Genomic DNA, 22,021 nt, shown 5'->3' on the forward strand with positions numbered 1-22,021 from the left:
TAAAATAAAAGGTGGATGAAATCACATATATATATATATATATATATTGATGTCGAAAGTGTGAGGGATAATAACACACAAGTACCCCTTATACATTACATGTTAGAATAAAATAAAAGGTGCATAAAATCACACAATACATTGAAGTTGAAAGCGGCAGGAGTAATAACACACCAGTACCCGTCACCTATTGCATACTCTCTCCATTTCAGCTTTTTTAGGCTTTTGCTATGCATCTAGATATAGATTATATATAGCTTTTGCTATATATGCATCTATACATATATATATATATATATATATATATATTATGTGTAGACACATAATAAAAGCTATATGTATCGTAAAAAAGCTAAAACGTGTATATTAGAATAAAAATAAAGGTGAACGGTATTGATATTGGAAACTAATAATTTAAGTTAGTGCCCGTGTGGTGGTGCCGGTGCGATATTCTGTGGGTGATAATACGAGAGAACTTGGTAGACTGCACTAAGCACTCCAGCGCCAAGAAGAATGATGGCTGAGAAAACCCCGAGGAGAACTGATACATTCCTGCAAGTTAGGTAATTCAGACGGAGCCATGCTATAGCGTTTTGCCGTCGACTCGTGTAGCGTTTGTCCAGATGGTGCCAGAGGGGCTTGAGATAGTTTGCGGCGGGGTCGTTCTTGTCGAAGACGACGCCATAGCAGAGCTTGGAGAAGTCCGCCGCGACACTCTCCGGCGTGCTCAGATGCCTGTCGATGACACCTTTGGCCTCCAGGAGCTCCACATCCTCTTTCGTGCAGGCTATCTGCGACATGAAGAGACAGTAAGCCGTGACGTAGGTGCCCAGCCATGGGTGCTGCCCCTCCAGCGCCATCAGGTTGAGCAGGATTGTCCAGGTGTCCCCGTCGACGCGCAGGCAAGGGATAACGACGTTGCGTCCCTCGATGCGCACGTCGAGCACAGAGAGCACATCGGCAGCAGCACTGTGGTTGTTGTCCTCAATAATATCTCTTCCCTTGAAGTCGACGTTGGCGTACATGCTGTAGTCCGTGGCCCGGTGCCACTGGCGTTCTGCTGCTCTTCTGTCGCCATTCCTCATCTTGGATCTGGATTTGTGTTGCGATTCTGATTCTGGTTTATTATGTGGCTTCAACAATTTGTGCAGCAGGTGCAGGAGATGGTATGTAGTAGTCTGAGGTGTCTCATCCAGCAGCTTGGAAGCGGCGGGGTGGTTTCTGCTGATGCACATCCGCTGGATATTCAACTGGTCATGTGCACGATTTGTGAAGTTCCTGCGAACAATGACTTCGGCGGCCGCGCATCCGATTACACGCTTAAAGATCTGCTCAAGCACGAAGAACGGAATCTGATTCTCCAATATGAACCAGGTGTCCCGCACCATCAGTGCATCGTTAACCTGCTCGTCACTCCCTGCACGGGTATGCTCCTCCTCCTCCTCCTTTTGCTGCTCCTCCTCCTTTTGCTGCTCACTGCTGCTGCCGCTGCCGCTGCCGCAGATGCCGCTGCACAAGAATTCCGCACTAATCTGCCGCAGCTTCTTCGAAGGGCCTCCCTGTCCCTGTGATGACCTCGATGCATGTGCATTCTTGTGCTGCTGCAGCGTCTTCGCAACATCGGCGTACTGAGCGATGAGGTAGCACCCATCAAGTAAGAGCACACGTGCCAAGTCCTCCCCAGTACTGTTCCAGCTTCCATCAGCGTGGTCGTGGTCGTAGTACCTCGTGGCAGGGGCACTATTCAGCTGTGCACTAATTTCTTTAACCCAAGCTTCATCGTCCAAATCTTGTGCTCCTTCCGTCGTCCCGAAAGACTCACCGCCATGCTACGAATGCAGAAATTTCCATGCAGATTAATTAGTGGTTGTTAGAATGAAAAGGATAAGAGTTCGAGGAAGAAAGCATATCAAGTGGACATAGAGTAGTAGAGTGAGTTATTGATGCATATGTGTTAGATGATGTAATCTGTTAGGACACTTAGAGATATGGTCGGCCAATGGATTGAGTTGTTGTATTCTTGTTGTAACATATCTCTTGTAAATTAGTTTGGCAGATCTAATCTCTAAAGCCCTATATATTGTAAACTCTCCGGTGCATTGCACATCAAGATAAACACGCATACGCTAGCACCCTGAGTTTAGGGGCAGCGCTTCTCCCATGGTCGCGCTTCTGATTTACTTTCATGGTATCAAAGCCTAAACTGCTTCTCTTTGCTAGATCTTCATCATGGCGTCCAGTTCCAATATCACCAACCCCTTGTTCGGTTTCCAAATCACGGAGAAGTTGAACAAGAGCAACCATGCGCTATGGCAAGCGCAGGTCCTCACCACCATACGCGGTGATCACCTAGAAGGCCATATCATTGGCAAGACCGGTGCTCCAGAGGCTGAGGTAGAAGAGAAGGGCACCGACGGCAAGTTCGTCAAGGTGTCCAACCCAGCCTATGAAGAGTGGTTTGCTACGGATCAACAGATCCCTGGCTTCCTCTTTATGTCCGACACAAAGGACATGCTCACGCAGATCGCCGTCGCAAAAACAGCAGCTCAGGCGTGGAGTGCCGTGGAGGCAATGTTCACTGCACAAATGCGTGCCCGTTCAATGAACGTGCGCCTCACGTTGACCACAACAAAGAAGGGATCAATGACCATCACCGAGTACTTTGGGAAGATGAAAGCTCTCAGCAACGAGATGGCAGCTGCAGGCAAGCCGCTAGATGATGAAGTCGTCACCAACATCCTCAGCGGGCTCGAGCTGAGTACAATCCGTTGGTATCTGCCCTAATCACTAGGGTTGAACCAATCTCGGTTGGTGAGTTATACGCCCAACTACTCAGGTTTGAGACTTGCCTTGATCTTCAGCAAGATGGTTCATGCTCCTCTGCAAATAATGTCAACAGAGGGGGCCGTCACTACTACAGAATTCTTTTCCGAGGCAGACATTTTATATTTCCGGAGGCGGGCAAAGGCAACCTCCTCTACCAAAAGGTCACCGTTAATCTGTGCATTATCAGAAGCGGTTGGCCGACGCCCGCCTCAGTAAATAGAAAACAAAAAATAAAAAAAAACTCGGCGAGCCCGTCCACGGGCCCGCCCAGCCCATCGGTAGCTCCGCCGCGCATCCCACCCGCAGCTACCATGCCGGATCCCGCCGCACACCGCACGTCGACGCCTTACATGGCAGCTCCTGCCCACCACCGCCGCACGCACCTCCCCGCCCCCGGATCCACCGGTTCGCGACCGGATCCGACCTCGCCGGCCCCAGATCCGCCGCCCTCCACCTACGCTGTAGCTCTGGGCCACCGCCGCCGCTCGAGGGCGCGGCTCCGCCCTACCATGCCAGATCCGGAGGAGGGAGGGAGCGCCACCACCGCCGTCCCACGCCGCTGCCGGATGCGAACGGAGGCCACCGCCCCGTGCAAGCCGCCGCGTCACGCCGCCACCGGATCTACCGGCTTCGCCTCGCCCGCGTCCGAGGGGCGCGTAGCTCGAAGCCCCCCCAACCTGTGCGGCAACGCCGGGTCCGGCTGCTCATGGCGGGGCGCCGACACCGGGGCGAGCTGCGCCGGGCGGCGCCATAGCCGAGTCATGGAGCGCTCGGGGAGGGAGAGGGGCGGCTGAGGGAGGGAGAGGAGCAGCCGCGTCGGGGAGCGCTCAGGGGAGGGAGAGGGGCGGCTGACGAAGGGAGAGGGGCGGGCTGAGGGAGAGACAGCGGAACCCTAAGTCATGTTTATATATAAGGGCTTGCTTTCTAGTATTGGGCTGGGCCAGATTTTAGAAGGCGGGCCTTATGAAATAACCGCCTCCGTTAATTGATTTACCTAGGCGGTTTCATTTTAATGACCACCTCGATAAATCGCAATTAACCGAGGCGGTTATATTACATTGCCCACCTCAGTTAATTGATTTTAGGAGGCGATTATTTTTGTCTGCCTCCATTAATAAAAAATTGACCATCTCGGTTAATTTCGAGGCATTAACCGAGGCGGTTATAGTTGCTGCCCGCCTCCAAGGCTATTTTTAAAGGTCGCGGTTAATGTTTTTTTTTGTAGTAGTGTGTGGCACTCAAGGTTCCAACCGAGGTCGTGGTACATTAGGAAATCGCGGCCATGGCTCTGCCGAGGACATGGAAAGTCCAACAATCAGCAGCGCTTCAACTAGGGTTCACAGGGTGGAAACTCCAACCACAGTCGGCCTCTCTGTCAGGTATGCTTTAAAAAAGGACATCTTGCTACTGACTGTTGACATCACTTTGATGAGAATTATGTATTGGATGAGCACCTGGTTGCTGCGGCCACAAGCACATACACAGTTGACAACAACTAGTATACAGATTCGGGGGCTACGTACTGATCATGTAACTAGTGATCTTGAGAAGCTCTCAACTCATCAGAAGTACAAAGGCAATGATCAGATACACACGACAAGTGGTTCAGGTATGGAGATTAGTCATATAGGTCATGCTATTGTTCCAACTCATACTCGCAATTTACATCTAAACAGTATTCTTCATGTTCCAAAAGCTGCCAAAAATCTTGTATCTATTCATCGCCTAGCTAAAGATAATTCAGCTTTTCTTGAGTTTTATCCCGGTTATTATCAAGGATCAGGCCACGAAGAACACGATCCTTAAAGGAAGATGCCACAAAGGACTTTATCCTCTCCCTTTAGCATCGCCAATGAAGCAAGCGTTTGGAGCTGTCAAGCCCCCTTTTGATCGATGGATAGTCGCTTGGGTCATCCGTCTTTTCCTATTGTTACTCGAATAGTTAATAGCAATAGTTTACGTTGCTCTAGTGAGTCAAATAAAGAGTATGTCTGTGATGCTTGTCAAAAAGCTCAGAGTCATCAGTTACCTTATTCCAAATCTCTCAGTGTTTCTAGTAATCCTATCCTCTGGAGTTTATCTACTCGGATGTTTGGGGTCCTACCCTCACCTTTGTAGGAGGGAAAAAAATATTATGTGAGCTTTATAGATGACTTCAGTAAATTCACATGGATTTATCTTCTTAAGTACAAACAGGAAGTTTTCCAAAACTTCCATGAATTCCAAAGTTTGTTTGAGAGATTATTTGATCGCAAGATCATTGCTATGCAGGCAGACTGGGGGGGGATATCAAAAGCTTCATGCTTTCTTTGATCGAGTTGGGATCTTGCATCGTGTGTCATGCCCACATACTCATCAGCAAAATGGTTCAGCTGAGCGTAAGCATCGCCATATAGTTGAGGTGGGTCTTGCTCGTCTTGCTCATGCCTCGATGCCATTGAAATTCTAGGATGAAGCCTTTCTAGCTGCCACATATCTCATTAATCGAGTTCCTAGCAAAGTTATTGATTTCGAAAATCCTTTGGAGCGTTTCTTCAAACAAAAACCAAATTACAAGTCTCTTCGAGTGTTTTGATGTGCTTGTTGGCCAAACTTACGTCCTTACAACAAACACAAACTCGAGTTCAGATAAAACAGTGTGCCTTTCTTGTGTACAATAATCTTCACAAAGGCTTTAAGTGCCTTGACATATCCACGGGGCGTGTGAATGTTTCTAGGGATGTTATCTTTGATGAAACAATTTTCCCCTTTTCTACTCTTCATCCAAACACAGGAGCTCGTCTTCGGTCCGAGATAGCCCTCCTCCCTTCCCATCTTTTCTCTCATAATTTTGGGCCGGAACATATAGCTGACCTTGTGACTAACCCTCCTGATTTCTCTGATGATTTGTGTGAAAATCCTGAAGAAAACAGAAGCCCTGGAGCATCAGATAATTGCAAAGGTGATGACAACAACTTCTGCCCGGAGCACAAGAATGATGCGGCTCCATAGGCGGGAGAATCCGGTGATGATCCTGGTGTTGCTTCGCCCCGGGATCTAGGTCCACCGGTGGCGGATCTGCCGTGCTAATCCTCGCCTGCCACAACACCTGCTGTCGGCCGCTCCCCGCCCGCTCTCTGTCCGCATGAATTAGCAGCCTCCGCGCGGCCTAGCGCGGCTGCAGCTGAAGGGAGTAGCATGCGCCAGAGGACACGTGGAGCGCTCCAACGACCACATCGGACACTGCACCCTCAGGATCTTCTGCTCCAACAGCGGATACATGTCCAAGAACAAGGCTGCAAAGTGGAATTCGCAAGGAGAAGGCATACACTGATGGCACTATTAAATATGGCTTTCTTACTTCTTCTGGTGAACCACAAAATCTAGATGAGGCCATGGATGATAGAAATTGGAAAGCAGCTATGGATTCAGAATATTTGGCTCTAATGAAGAACAAGACTTGGCATCTAGTTCCACCAAAGAAAGGCATAAATATAATAGATTGCAAATGTGTATATAAAGTCAAGAGAAAATCGGATGGTAGTCTTGACAGATACAAGGCTAGATTAGTTGCAATAGGCTTTAAATAAAGGTATGAAATAGATTATGAGGATACCATTAGCCCTGTAGTTAAAACAACTACTATTAGAATCATATTGTCAATCGATGTATCTTGAGGGTGGAGCTTACGACAACTAGATGTGCAAAATACTTCCCTCCATGGTTTTCTAGAAGAAGAAGTCTACATGAGGCAACCTCCAGGATATGAGAGTCAATCACTTCCTAATTATATTTGCAATTTAGAGAAAGCTTTGTATAGTCTAAAAAGGCACCAAGGGCTTAGTATTCATTATTGAGTACCAAATTGCATGAGCTCGGGTTCAAATCATCAAAGGCCGACACGTCTCTGTTCTACTACAGTAAGAGAACAATTATGATGTTTATACTTGTCTATGTTGATGATATTATTGTTGCTAGTTCTACACGGGATGCAACGCCAGCGCTCTTGCAAGATTTGAATAAAGAGTTGGCCTTGAAGGACCATGGTGATCTAAACTATTTCCTTGGAATTGAGGTAAACAAGGTAAAGAATGGCATCCTCCTGACTCAAGAGAAGTATGCAAATGATGTCCTAAGACGTGTTGGCATGATGAGCTGCAAACTGGTGAGTACACTGTTATCTACTTCAGAAAAACTGTCAGCTAATGAAAGTTCTCCACTTGGTCCAAGTGATGCTACAAATTATAGAAGTGTTGTTGGAGCTTTGCAATATTTGACACTAACCAGACCGGATATATCTTATTTGGTGAACAAAGTGTGCCAATATTTGCATGCGCCAACTACTCTTCATTGGGCAGCGGTGAAACGGATTCTGAGATACATGAAGCACACAACTAAGCTTGGGTTTAAGATCTGCAGGTCGTCGTCATCGCTCATTACTGCCTTCTCAGATGCTGATTGGGCCGGCTGCTTGGATGATTGGCGTTCAACAGGTGGCTTTGCTGTTTTCTTAGGAGGAAATCTGATATCTTGGAGTGCTCGTAAACAAGCCACTGTGTCACGGTCAAGCACTGAAGCTGCACTGAAGCTGAGTACAAAGCAGTGGCAAATGCTACAGCAGAAGTTATGTGGATACAAACACTGTTGTATGAATTGGGTATTCAAACACCGCAAGCAGCAAAGTTGTGGTGTGACAATATTGGAGCTAAGTATCTTTCAGCTAATCCTATTTTTCATGCAAGGACAAAACATATACAGGTTGATTATCATTTTGTGCTTGAAAGAGTAGCAAGAAGATTGCTCGAAGTTGAATATATTTCTACAAAGGACCAAGTGGCAGATGGGTTTACAAAAGCTCTGACTGTTCGACAGATGGAAATTTTCAAGAACAATCTTAACCTACAAAGATCAGATTGAGGGGGAGTGTTAGATGATGTAATCTGTTAGGACTCTTAGAGATATGGGCAGCCAATAGATTGAGTTGTTGAATTCTTGTTGTAACATATCTCTTGTAAATTAGTTTGGCCGATCTAATCTCTAAAGCCCTATATATTGTAAACTCTCTGGTGCATTGCACATCAAGATAAACATGCATACGCTAGCACCCTGAGTTTAGGGGCAGCGCTTCTCCCATGCTCATGCGTCTGATTTACTTTCAATAATATATATGGTAATCAGAGATACATGGCCGGGAACCTGCTGGAGGAGGAACAGATACAAGGGAGTAACAGGAGGAGAAGGTGTTCTAGTTTTGAATATTTGATCGATCCCCCTTTTCCCTGTGGCGATGCTCTCCTATTTTGTACTGACTCAGGCTCCATCGCGTACCTTCCTTGGGCTGCAAACTGGCAGGTATACTTGGCCCATGGTTCATCCCATCCATACTATGAGCATCTCCTAACAGTAATGTAAGTCAAATGACCATAGATCGACTAACGCTATATATTCAGGTCATTCTTAGTGGGCGTTTCATAGAAATTTGATGATAAGTTAACATGTTATAGTATTAATGAAGAAAAAGACGATGAAAGTTTCATGAAATGAAATAAGTTTTATGGGGATAAACTTATATACACTAGCTATTTCCAACGAATATGATAGTGTTGAAAATTGAGATATAAAAGCCCCACTAAGGCTTGGCCGGCCGGCCTTATGGACTAATTAGACATGTACTAGTATGTACCTGTCCAAAAACGACATGCAGTGACAGGTTTTGTTGGATAATAAATTATGAACCCTAAAATAAAATCACAATGGGAGAGTGACCAATACCGCACCTGTACCTCTGGCCGTTTATTAGCAACTGCTTTCAAAATGCGGAGCCATTCCCGCTTCTCGGCCTCCCTCAACAGGTGGGAGGAACATCGGTGGCGCGGGCCGATCGACACATGGCATGGCTTGTAGTAGCTAGCACTGTCGTGGATGGCGGCACGTGATTTGTCCAGGACCTTCTTGATAGTAGGGAATTCGAATAACAATGCGTCCGTGGTGTGGAAATTGCTGCCACTACGTTCCTCTCGGATTTCTTGCATCTCTATATCATCTTCGCCTGCATGTATCCACGTGTGTCATTCATTGTTATTATATAGTATAGCCACACTACAGAACTGACATTTACTATCGGCTTATCACCTGCACTACTTTGAGTGGCTTGAACTGACAATGATAGCTGTTTTGCACAAAAAAATCTTAACTTTTTCATATAAGATCGGATGAAATGAACTTTATATTAAAATTGTAGAAATTTGTTCTTTCAAAAAAAATCTGTAGAGTTTAAAGAGATCTAGAACTTTGTAGTTGACAATTTTTTTTAATTTGAGATGGATTACAAGTTCTTGAATCAGATTTGACATGATTAATAATTAGCAAGATGGCCCACACAAATAGCACGGGTGGCTAGGTTTTTTATATTAGTATATGCAATTTTACATCAAAATAAATTATTTCAAATAGTCTTTGTTTAGTAGTAACATTTATTTCTTTTTCTCTAACGGCACAGATCAAAGTATCATCAAAAAATTTTCATCGTCATATTCTATAGCATATCTTTTTAAAACATAAATATAAAAGAAAATAAAAACTTTTGTATAAAATATATAAATATTTACATTTTAATAGGATCATATTTGATTATTTTTGGACCAGCAATGTACGTTTTTTTCACGGTGATAATTTATCCTTAGGGTTTGTAGAAGAATATCTAGGCGAGTGATTAAGGGTCTGATTGGTTCCCTGCATCAACCTCTAGCCAGGCTCACGGGATGCAGTTTAAGCCTGTTTGGATACCTGCACGAGGTAACGAGCCTGGCTCCGGCGGTGCAAAAGGTTCCCACGAGCCTGGCTCCCGAGGAACGTGGAAATCGGTCGCACGCGGTGAGCCTGGCTGCCGTGATGCAGGAGCAAGCGTGGGGGCCAGCATCCAGACAAACAAAAGTGACTGGTCAAGCTAGTTAAGCATATAACCAATCAATTGCTCTGGCTGACCTAGCTCTGGGGAAACGTGAACTAAACAACTTGACGCTGCACCTCGCGAGCCTGTCCAGCACGGGTCTGGATGGCTAGCGCGAGCCAGGCTGCCGGCAGCAGAGAACCAATCAGGCCCTAAGTGTGTACCACCAGAAATAATATTCATAATTTAATTTTGAGTTTGCATTGAAATCTTTGTGAGAAGTGAATGCACCCTCTTTAGTTTTCATCATATCCAAATCTCTTTTCTTTTCTGTAATCCCCAGTCTAAATCTGCCACAACCCTATTGCATTTATACTCCCATATTTTCTTGCATCTTTTGCATCTTTGTCCCAGCACGACTCATCTTCCTGGGTCATCTAATTTACTTTTGAGATAGGTTGTATAGACTTCTCATTTGTGCTCGTCCTCTCTCTCTCTTGGTAACATATGTCCTCCCCCTTTTCTTAGGGGTTATTTGGATCCAGGGGCTACACTTTAGACTATATCACATTAAAGAGAATCTTGTTATTTATAAGTATTAAATGAAGTCTAATTATAAAACTAACTGCAGAACCCTGGGGAAAAACTGCGAGATGAATCTAATGAGGTATATTAATCCATAATTAGTGGATGGTTGTTGTAGCACCACTATAGCAAATTATGAATTAGTTTGGCTCGTTAGATTCGTTTCGCGAATTAGCACTCGTCTATGCAAAAAAATTTATAAACAGATTTTATTTGATACTCCTAAATGGTATGATTTCTTTTTATGCGAAGTACCAGTAAACAGATAGTCTTACTCTCTCTCCTATGTTTGCTTCCAAGTAGACTTTCCAGCTACCGTACCATCATGAAACATGAATGCTTAATTGTGTTTTAGCTTGCGGTCGACGGACACGCATGACAAATACACCTGATCATTTTGTGGGTAGAATCGAGCTTGGGTTGGACAAATAAAAAACCTTATTTTTTTAGCTCAAAATCAACTATATCGAGCCTGCAAATTCGGGCAGTGACCGCCCACTATTCTTCAATGAGAAAATAAATAAATTAATAGTTTTAGGCCATGATATTATTGTGCCCCTAATCTTCATATATGGGTTATTACTGCACTTTCCAAGTGTAGCAACCGCGCAGATAGCATGACTATATTTTTATATTATATTTTTGAATTCTTTGTTCAAGATAAATGTTGGGGATAAAATTAACGGTACCCCCAATCACTCATAAAAAATGCTAAGCCACCGAGGATTAGCCAAGTAAACGACATCACAGACGAATATCAAGATAGGGTCTCAACGATTGGCAACGGCCCATCAAGCCGGGGACAGCCCACGGCCAGGCCGAGTATCGACTCGCCCGACTCAACTGAAGGGAACAGTCTCGCCCGACCCTTGGCAGCGAGCTCCGCCTCGCCCGACCCAAGGGGTGGACGCCAACCCTTGGGGGACGATCCGCCTCGCCCGACCCAGAGGGCCAGGCGCCAACTCGCAGCAAAAAGGGCCACCGCTGCCACACGATGAGGGTCCTGTTTGTTTGAAGTAGCACTAGTACAAAAAATTTTAGCCAATAATTAGAGATATTAAATAAAGGTAATTTACAAAACTAATTCTATAACCCTGCGCTACATCGCGAGACGAAACTAATGAGACATTTGACCGCACGATCAGAGGATGGTTACTGTAGCATCACTGTAGCCAATCATCGATTAATTGATATCATTAGATTCGTCGTGAAAAAGTACACCCATCCGTAAAAAGATTTTGCAAATAAACTTCGTTTAGTACTTCATACATGAAATTTTTTTTTCAAAAATCATGTGCGCTACTCATACTACGCAAACCAAACAGGGTCGAGATATCACCCCCTCTGAGCACGGGGCCACCCTCTGGTCAGAAAGAAGACTCATGCGCAGGGATGTAACCACTCACTCATCAGCATGAGAAGAGAGGACGACGATAAGACAAGACCATTCCGAGGGGGTACGATTCAACCACTCCCCCACGAAGTCTGCGCCAGGAACATCATGACCCGTCCGGACGAGGATGTGATAGGACCCACCAACCCTTACAGGCCGTGAGATCATCCATGGGGCATCATTAACAGTACGCACGCCAAATCCCATCCACCATGATTCCAACAGGACCAGGCACGGTTGACTCACGCAATCTAAGACTGACTTCAATAGTGGATGTGCATTTTGGAGAGGCAAATCGAGTTTGCCTCTCATCTATAGTGGATGCAGCAGTGTCGCAAAAATCTCATCTCCAACACACGGAGGCAAAGGCAGAAGCATCCCGAGGGCCGTTCCTCTCGCGCGCGGCCGAGGACAAGGCGAGGACGAGACGAGACATGGCGAGCGGTGGCGGCTCCCTCCTCCCTCGCCACGCCGGCCGAGCGGTGGCGGCTCCCTCCTCCCTCCTCCGCCCCACCTCCCTCGCCGGCTCTCTGCCAGGGCCCGGAGCCGGTCCTCCGCCGCCGCCGCCTCCTCTGGTCCTCCGCCGTCGCCTCCTCTAGTCCTCCGCCACCTCCTCCTCCTCTGGTCTGCCGCGGTGGAGCGCCGGCGTGCCTGGTGGTGGACTCCCACCGGAGCTCGGGCTCGGATCTGCCGGAGCTCGGGCTCGGATCCGCCGGAGCAGGGGAAGAGAAGGGGAAGGAGCTCCCGCTGCCGCCGGACCGGCTGCCTCAACCCGCCGGAGCTCGGGCTCGGATCTGCGCACCGCCGGTCGAGCTCCACGGCAGAGCAACCTCGAGCGCAGGTCCTTTGCGGTCATGGCGGCGGGAACGGTGGACAGCGGCCCCTCCTTCCGTTCCGAGCGGTGGCGCGAAGGCAAGGTGGTTGGAGGCCGCTGATGCGTTCGAGGAGAGAGGTGATGCATTTTTGCATTCCCTCTCTCCTCCAAACGCAAAATGCATCGGCCGATGCCTCCTCTGTTGGAAGCTGGCGGAGGCATGCACAGTGACCAGCGCGAGGCAAAATTGCTTTTGTCTCGCGCTGTTGGGGTCAGCCTAATGCCATCGTCAAAGACTGCGGGCCTGCTACGGCGTATGAACAACGAAGGAGGGTCGGGAGGTGCCCGACCCATTCACTTTATTCTTTTCTTTTCTTCTCCCCTCTCCTGTATCTGACCCTTTCCTTCTCCATGGACTATAAAAGGAGAGGAGGGAAACAGGGGAAGGGGACGATGGAACAATAGAACCATCAACACTCGCACTCGCACATGCACTCTCGCAACCCAGAGACTTGGGAGCCCTTTCCCTCTCTCGATCATTTGTAACCCCCTACTACAAATTTGAGCAAGAGCACGAGCGGTGCGAATTGGACGTAGGAACATTCTGCCCGAGCCAGTATAATCCTTGTGTCTTCCCTTGCGATTCCATTCGCACCTGTGACGCGCGACACTAATCTACTCGCCGGTGATTCGGAAGACCGACAATAGAGTATATTTTTCATTGACTAACATGGTAATTTATATGCTCTATAGCGAATGTCATGACTTTGTATCACACTTAAGTATTAAAATAATTAATACATGCCGGGTTTTCAAAGAAACACTGGATATTGATTTTCTAATAAGTTAGCATACACGCAAATCTACGTAACAACATCGATCACTTGATGTCCATCCCTTCTTTTTAATGTAAACATTTGATAACTCTATTTGATTGGGTTAGCTGAAAAGAATAAATGTCTCACGGCGGTGGATATATCACGATGGTGCATAGCAAATTATGTGTGGACATGTGTTAGTACGGGTAGTGTGCTTGGCAAGCTTTTGAGTACATGTGCTTGCCAAATTCGTTCTTTGTTACATTCGGTAACTAATAGCTGAATATGGATGGCATGTATCAGTCATTGGCTCCAATCCGTATTGAAATCAGCATCAGCTTTCTTTTTTTTTCAATTCTGAGTTTTGGTATATCGTATTCTATACAAACTATTTAGATTAATTTAGGCCCTTAGATCTTCATAAAATTTAACGGTGCAAATTCTTCTCTTTTTTCGATTAATATGAGAATTTCTAGACCCTCTCGGCGAATTTGGTGGCTTCTTTTAACACTATTATATTAAGATAATAGATGTCGAATGGAGACAAAGTCAACATCAAAGTTATATTACTTGATAAGATCTACAACTTTGCAAACTTTTTTCGTTTAAGATTGTTTTGCGAGTTAAATATACAATATAAGATTCTAAAATGTGTAGCTAAAAAAATAACGTCAGCTATATAGTTACATGTGTCGTGTAGCCCAGTTGGTATGTGATGAGAAGTTTAGAACCGGCAGTAATAACTTATTCTCGGCTAATGAACGGAGCTAAATCATCTATCCCAGGTCTCAGGTACGGTGGTCTCACCAAATCGTGCCTTATTGCGTTGCAATATTTTAATTCCTGGAGTCCAAACGCATGCATGCGGCTACCACTACTATAAAAATAATTTATACCAACGTCCCAAATTTTTTTTGGGGTGGCTCAAAATTTGACCCACTGCTACAAATATAGTGGAATTACTGTAGAAACCGACCCGCCCCTAAAAATACATTTTAGGGGCGGATTACCCCCTCACCCGCCCCTAAAAATGGGTCCATTTTTAGGGCGGGTGAGGGGGTGACCCCCAACAAATGATATTTTTAGGGGCGAGTGAGGGGGTGACCCGCCCCCAAAAAATGTATTTTTAGCGGCGGATCACCCCCTCACCCATCCCTACAAATGAGTTTTAGTTTTATTATAGAAAGTTATTTAATTAAAAAATAGCAAAACACATCTAAGAAAGGTGAAATTTTTAGCATAAGCCTAATGTGATCTATAGAATCAGAAAAAATATTAAAATTATATTTCAGCGAATAAAGTGATTATGGATGTGGAAACTATTAAATTAGCCTTGAGTTGTATGAGATAGTTGAGTGAGTGAATTATACACTATGGTTTCACACTCTTAGGTACTATATATGCTGAAATATAGTTTTGATATTTTTTTCCTAGTTCTATATATCATAATAGGCTTATGCTAAAAATTTGACCTTTTTTTGATGTATTTTGCTATTTTTTGAAATAAACAAACTTTTGAAATAAAATTAAAAATTATTTGTAGGGGCGGGTGGGGGCATCACCCGCCCCTAAAAATCATTTGTAGGGGGGTGAGGGCATCACCCGCCCTTACAAATTGATTTCAGATTTAGTATAAAAGAATAGCATACCCATTAAGTCACAAGTGGTTGCGTAGTGTGGTGGTAGGTAAGGTTCGCGCAAGCGAGGCTTGAGGTACGCGGTTTGAATCCCAGTTTATGCAAATGGGCATATATCGTCAAAAAATCGTATCTCCCTAGGATAGGGCCTTGTGATGGTGGCCGGTTAGCAGAGATATTTTTTATTTTTATTTTGCTATTTTCGTATTTTTTCATATTTCAAAAAATAATTTGTAGGGACGGGTCATGGGCTCACCGCCTCTACAAATCGATTTGTACGAGCGGGTGAGCCCATGACCCGCCCTGCGAAAACTAGGGGCGGGTGCGGCACCCGCCCCTAAAAATACGTTTTTACCCGCCCCTATAAATATTTTATGTAGTAGTGTACATAATAATTTTGTATATTTCTCAGGTGCGGCACCCGCCCCTGAAAATACATTTTTACCCGCCCCTATAAATGTTTTATGTAGTAGTGTACAGAATAATTTTGTATATTTCTCTTTGATTGGAGCATCTCCAGCAACATACTCTACATTTAGAGCATCTCCAGCAACAGTCTGTACTTCCAGCCCATACTTTATTGAGTAGGAGCTGATGTCTCAACTTTCTACGGCCATGTTATTTGCCATCAATTGCACCTACTGCCCAACCCCTACTCCTGTTATGACAAATGGGAGCCACCTGTCATGACAACACTACTAAAAACCGAAATTTCCCTTTGTGCCGCTAAATTTTTTTGACAGTACCACCAAGGCTCTCAGGGAAATGATAATTTTCTTGTCGGCTTCCTGCACTCACAGGAAAATTGCACTTTCCTTGTCGGTTATTATAAAACTCATAGGGAAATACTAATTTCCTTATCGGTTTATGTGCAACTCATAGGGAAATTGCGCCATCTAGAGTTAGGTGAAGAATACGTGTATGGTTCATCTTTTTATTTTTAATCTGAAATTAAAATTTATAATTGGTATTTATCCCTCATATGAACTCCAAATTTGATAGTTCTTTTCTCTAAATTTTTCTAAAATCAATATATTTTATTTAGTGATATTTTTCTAAAATCAATATACACGTGTTTTGCATAACAATTGCTAATATAACTTTATCTTTTCTAATATTACAACAAACTTGGGATTGTGTCAAAATTTGAGGTGCATACGAGTTTAAAATATTATGAGGTATGCAAATCTCAAAATTTGCTTTGAGTTATAAGAAACTATATGAGAGATGTACCATTTTATGAATAATATATGATCTTACTTTATTAAAATTATTCATTTTTCTATGGAAATCTTATGGATAAAGAATATATTGCCACGTTAATTTTTAGAATTTTCTAACTAAATTTATATATTATTATAATTACTATATGATCATTTAGAAATAGAAGTTTGAATTTTTCCTAACAAACATTTTGACTTTTCATCTATTTTTAGGCTATGAGCTATAATGGAACGGAAATTCTTAAAATATATTTTTTGTAATTTTTTAAATATTAGTTGAGATACCTGTAGTTCAAATTGTAATTACTTTCAATAAATATGCAGTAAATCATTTAAACTATTAAAAATAGTAAATGAGCTAAAAAATTATTGAATATTCTGCAAGGCAACCTATATGCAGTCTAATACATGTGAAAAATGTATTGGTACATATAAGATTATTATCTTTTTGTCACTTAATAAAGATGCCTTAATTAGTTGGGAGAAAGAATAAAAGATTAAATGGGCCAAAAACATGGGACTGGGCCGTTTGTACCCATACGACCCAATCTTTTTTGTCCATTCATCACTAATCGGATGGCTCAGATCGCATCTACTATTGGAAACCCTAGCCCTGGGCGTTCCCACCTCTCCCCCTGGCTCGAGCGCAAAGAAGATAGAAAAGCAATGTTTCATGTATATTCCTCAAACCAGCCGAGTCTGCATTATGCTAATATTAAATGTGAAATTAGGGTGCCAGTGTTTAGTATAGATTGGTGCAAGTGTTTACTATAGATTAGCACATAGCAGTATTTTTATTTAAAGCTTCATGTAAAAGAAGAGCTGGCAAATGATTGGCCGTTTGCCATCTAGAACAATGTTGAAGCAACAAAGAAATGTTGACCATATAGGGAATACAACCTCTATTTTACGATATAAGGTGCCCTTCTCCTACTGTCTTTTTTAACTTTTAAAATATGTCTTCTGAAACTTTAGAATTAGAGTTCAGAACCTGAACATTTTGTTTAGTCTAAGAGGCATACTACATTGTATTGCTTCCTATTGTGATACTGATGTCTTATTTTGCACTAAACTCAATTGATAAGGTGCCCTTCTCCTACTGCATCTTTGGTTATGAAATTTTTATCTTGTACTGGCATACAAAGTGAGGCATAGTTTATTATTGTTTTGCACTTATGACTTTCAGTTAGTTAGCAACATCAGTCCTGTTATATACTCATTCTTTGCATCAAGCATTTCATTTACATTAGCTAATATGCTGAACTAAATGGATATTGATGGTATATTCACATTCTTCCAGCTGGAATTTGGTTTCCAGTAGCAGCTTGTTCCAGGGATGAGACCTGGGGGTCCCCATATGCAGTCAACCAGCAGATTACACATAAGGAAGAGGCTTGAATTGTCCTTGTTCAAGGTAAAGCTCTTTTTTTTGTGGTATATTTATGAATCTATTCTGACTACTAAATATTCATGTATTGTCTTTTGAACAAATATCATGGACCTTGTGAGTCAGTGTTATATACTCATTTTTTTTGTTGGTGCAATCATCAGTCAGCAACAAATATCATGCCAGCTGACTTGTCTTTTGAACACATGGTTGTCTTTTGGACAGCATATGGCTGAACAATGATAACTTAGACTAGAATGATCATGGACCTTTATGCTCTATGTAGTGAAGGAAAAGACATTTCTTTATCTAGTTGTTGATGTATCTAGTTTAGTTCTAGCTTTGTAATCTGGTTGAACCTCTATGCTAGTGATCTGGACCATATATGTATCTTTGAGCTGAATGTATCAGGACCATATTTCTGTTGGTATGTTCATTATTTTTCTGTCAAAACTATACCGTGAAGGATACTGCAAGATGCTATATTAGCACCTGAAATGCCTGTGATTCTATTTCTATCGGTCTGTTTATTATTTTTCTGTCAAACTATAGTCAGGGATACAATTTATAACACTGATGGAGAACAGACAGAGAAATGAGATTTTCCTATCGGGCAGGACCCACAGGGTAATGATTTTGGATGATTTCCTAAACCTGACAGATGCTAATTTCTCTGTGAGGCGGCCCTCAGGAAAATCCCGTCAGAGAAAATATTTTTGTCGGGAGACGGACAGGCAAATTATTTCTATCGGGAGACCGACAGGCAAATTTAATTTCTGTCATTTTATCCCTGTCGGGATTTGCCTATTGGTTGGCCGTCAGAAAAATTTTCCCCTATATTTCTGGCGTTTGTTGGCACACACAGAAATTTTGATTTCCAGTAGTGCAAGTGGGAGCCACCTACCAATCTATTGTCCACCCTTTCTATTATGGCATGTGGGGTCGGTAGTCAAAGCTAGCTTATCTCCTCCTCTTTCCCTTCTCTCTCTCCTTCCCCTCTGCCGCAGACTCCGCAGCACCTGGGCAGCCTATTGTTTCGCCGAAGGGGCCACGAGCGGGGCAAATTCAGCGGGAGAGGAGGGGTGCCGGTTGCAACCGCTCAGGCCGACAAGATCTAGCCTTCCACCGGCGGATCAAGAGGGGCGTTGCAACTCCTTCATGTCTGCCGCGGCAGAAGCTCGAGCACTGGTGTGAAGGAGGGGGGCGGCGTGGCGAATCGAGCTCGGGTTGTAGCGAATGAGGCTCAGAGCGAACCTAGGTGGTGACACTCGAGCTCCCTTGGTGGCCAGCAGACTTGGCTCGGTGGCGCTGGTCCAGCTCGAGTTTTTGAGGAATCTCGCCGCGGAGCCTGGTGGCGGGAAAGGAGAGGGCTTTGGCTCAGTGAGGCAAGCGATAAATGGCAGGATAGCTGCCTGGTGAGGCTCCGGTCGGATCGGGATCGGGGCGAGAGGGCCACGACATGGTCAAACCCGTATGTAGGGATGGGGCGGGGGGTGTTGGAGGTTTAGGGCAGGGTGGGATTGCTGCAGCTCAGGGGACGATGGGGTGCTTGAGGTCAGGGGCGGCGACGTGGGTGCTGCAGCTCGGGGAGTGGCAGTGTGCTTAAGCTTAGGGGTGGCGGTGATGCTGGTGCCACAGCTCTGGAGGCTGGGGGGCGGTCAAGCTCAGGGTGGTGGCAGCACGGGGCGGCAGTTTGCAAGCGCGCAAGGGAGAGAAATAGTAATAAAATAAAATAAAATTAGGGACCTCTCTAGCCACCCATAGGAGATGATGGGCTCAAGGGGTGGATTTGGGATGCTCCCTACTTTAGGGACTCAAGTAGGGACCCTACTAGAGTAGATTTTTTTTACTCTAGGTCCCTACTTTTTAATCATATCAGCAACTGTCAAGAAAACAATGGTCAAGAAACCTAAAGTTGATCACATCAGCAAGTTTACCCCTTCAGATTTGAGTGCATTTTGAACAATATATAAACAAAAATGTGAAAATCGTGCATCGTTTATATAATGGATCATCATAAGTGTTTCATTAAAACACAACCAACAGAGGTGTGCTAAAATATGCACAGATACAATGAAACCCTCAAAAACATGAGACCATAGGTTGCTAAGTAATAACGAGAACAATTTTGTTTTCAGTTATTAGTCATATATATAGGACGTATACAATTTTGTCTTCAGTAATAACGAGAACAATTTGGAAAATTCCTTTCTACACTCGCTTGTAGTTACTCCTATATGTGTATCTCATGATATAGGACGTATCTGATCCAATGAAGAGTATGTACATGAAGTATGTGATCATACTAGAATATCTATGATGGTATATACGTTGGGTATGTGACTATACGTAGGGTATATGGACATACTTATTTTTATATACTAATACTAAGGTATAATTTTAATATATTTAAAAAATAGGGATGCTTTGAAATTTTTCATACATATCCCTTTGAAGTATCTTAGAAATAGTATGCGAACATACTCAAAGTGATAAATGAGTATGTGGACATACATATGATAGTATACTGATGGTGAGAGTAGCTACACGCGAGTATGTATGTATATATATATGTATATATATGTATATATATATATGTATATATATATATATATATATATATATATATATATATTAGTTTAGCTATATACATGTGTGGGATTCCACGGCCAGTACTGCAAAAGAGATTCTAGGAGATATACCCTTGATTAGCAGAGGCGGACATTTTAGGAGACGTCTCTATAAATTGTCAGGTGGGTTTCAGGCAAACACCCGCCTCTAATGTGGCCATTTTAAGGAGATCGTCTATGTTAATCGATTATTTACAGAGATATAGAAATGAACATCTTAATATATCCACCTCCAAAAAATGTCTATTAATAGAGGTGGGCATTCAAGGATACCGCCTCTAGATATCGATTAATAGAGGCGGCACTATTAAATGGACCGCCTTTAGAAATATTTACATCAAACATAATTTTTAACTTTTTTATATGAAATTTGATGAAGATGAACTTTATACCAAAATTATTTTAGTTGACAAGTTTTTGTTAGAAATGTTTTAATAGTCCCAAATTTTCATTTTAATTTCTTAGAATTTGAAATGTAAGATGTACACATAGTCTATACCAAAGTTTTTATGGAGTTGCCAAAATATGATTGAAATTCTTAGATTGAAAATTAAAAAAATTTAATTTTCAAATGATCGATCTTGAATGTTGACATGGTAATGAATACTTAATTTGCAGTGGTCGAAGTGATCTACAATTTCGTAGTTGAAAAGTTCCAAATATTCATTTTAAGTTCTCATATTTTGAGATTGATTTTTCAAAAATTTCGAACATTTTCTGATGTAGACGGGCTATATACCAAAGATGTATTTCTTGACAAGATCTAAAACTTTGTAGCTAATTTTTTTCATTGATCATTTAATGGTCAAAATATTTGAAACAAGATTACAAAATGTTAATTAGCTCACCGGCTGAGAGTGAAATACCCGAACTTCCCGATCATATAATCCAACTAATTAACCTATATATATATATATATATATGTGTGTGTGTGTGTGTGTGTGTATATATATATGCCCCAGTAGTAGGCTTGTTTGGATAAATTTATTCCACCCACACACCTCTAAACAACCCACAGCATGGAGAACAGGTTTCCCCTGCTTGCATTAAATGTGAGCTGTTGCTAAGTGGGCTGGGTGGTGTGCCAGCACTTGGAAAACATGTTTGTCCATACAAACCTCAATGCATGCAAAAGAGTAACTGTAGAAATGATAATAAAACCAAAATACTCAACAAGAATATATGCTACCCCATTTGTTCCAAATTGTAGATGGTTTTGGCAAATCTAGATGTATAATTTTTATTATGTATCTAGACAGGTATATAAATGTTATGTAGTGCATGCTGTACAAATAAAAATGTATAATTTATGAATACATGGAGATAGCTAGCATTATATTCTACTATACATGCATATGTACCTTGTTGTTCTTGCGCCATGCGTGACACTACTTGACTCGAATGAGTAGGAAGCAGCGACGACGGTGGCGGTGTAGACCTTGCACTTATCTCTTACATACTTCCGGCTACTGCTCCGCTAGCTTATATATATAGCTAGACAAACATACATAGTAACCTCCGATGTTAATGGATGCGAGCACACGTGAAAGCTTATGGGCACAAAATTAGTGTAGAGACAACTAGCAGCAACAGCATTGGATTGGATTGAATTTAGCGAAAGCTAGCGTACACACTCGCCTTTTTAGGCAGGCCGGGAGCCTTTGCATGCCTGCATGGGAGAGAAATTAAAGTAAGGTCGAAACAGCGTTATGTTTAGACAAAGCGCGCGCGCTAGCCGCCATGCACGCTGCGGTACGCTGGTAAAGGGCACGCATGGCATGCAGAAACAATATGTATATAATTTCTCACTGGAAAATACTACTATAGATAGACGTATGAG

General features: G+C 43.2%; 1 protein-coding gene and 1 non-coding gene across 2 annotated transcripts; one reads left to right on the top strand and one right to left on the bottom strand.

The window, feature by feature from the left end:
• Positions 1-351: 351 nt before the first annotated feature.
• Positions 352-21,786, bottom strand: LOC120643772. The gene is made up of 3 exons (XM_039920244.1): positions 21,543-21,786; positions 8,583-8,854; positions 352-1,829 (listed from the first exon to the last, which is right to left on the bottom strand). The coding sequence occupies exons 1-3, from the start codon at positions 21,559-21,561 to the stop codon at positions 420-422; spliced, it is 1,701 nt and encodes a 566-aa protein (XP_039776178.1). The 5' UTR covers positions 21,562-21,786; the 3' UTR covers positions 352-419.
• Positions 2,710-2,844, top strand: LOC120646582. Its single transcript, XR_005664484.1, has one exon. It is a non-coding gene; the product is annotated as a small nucleolar RNA Z247 (small nucleolar RNA).
• Positions 21,787-22,021: the final 235 nt, after the last annotated feature.

Source organism: Panicum virgatum, chromosome 8K, assembly GCF_016808335.1.
Source record: "Panicum virgatum strain AP13 chromosome 8K, P.virgatum_v5, whole genome shotgun sequence".
NCBI lineage: Eukaryota > Viridiplantae > Streptophyta > Magnoliopsida > Poales > Poaceae > Panicum > Panicum virgatum.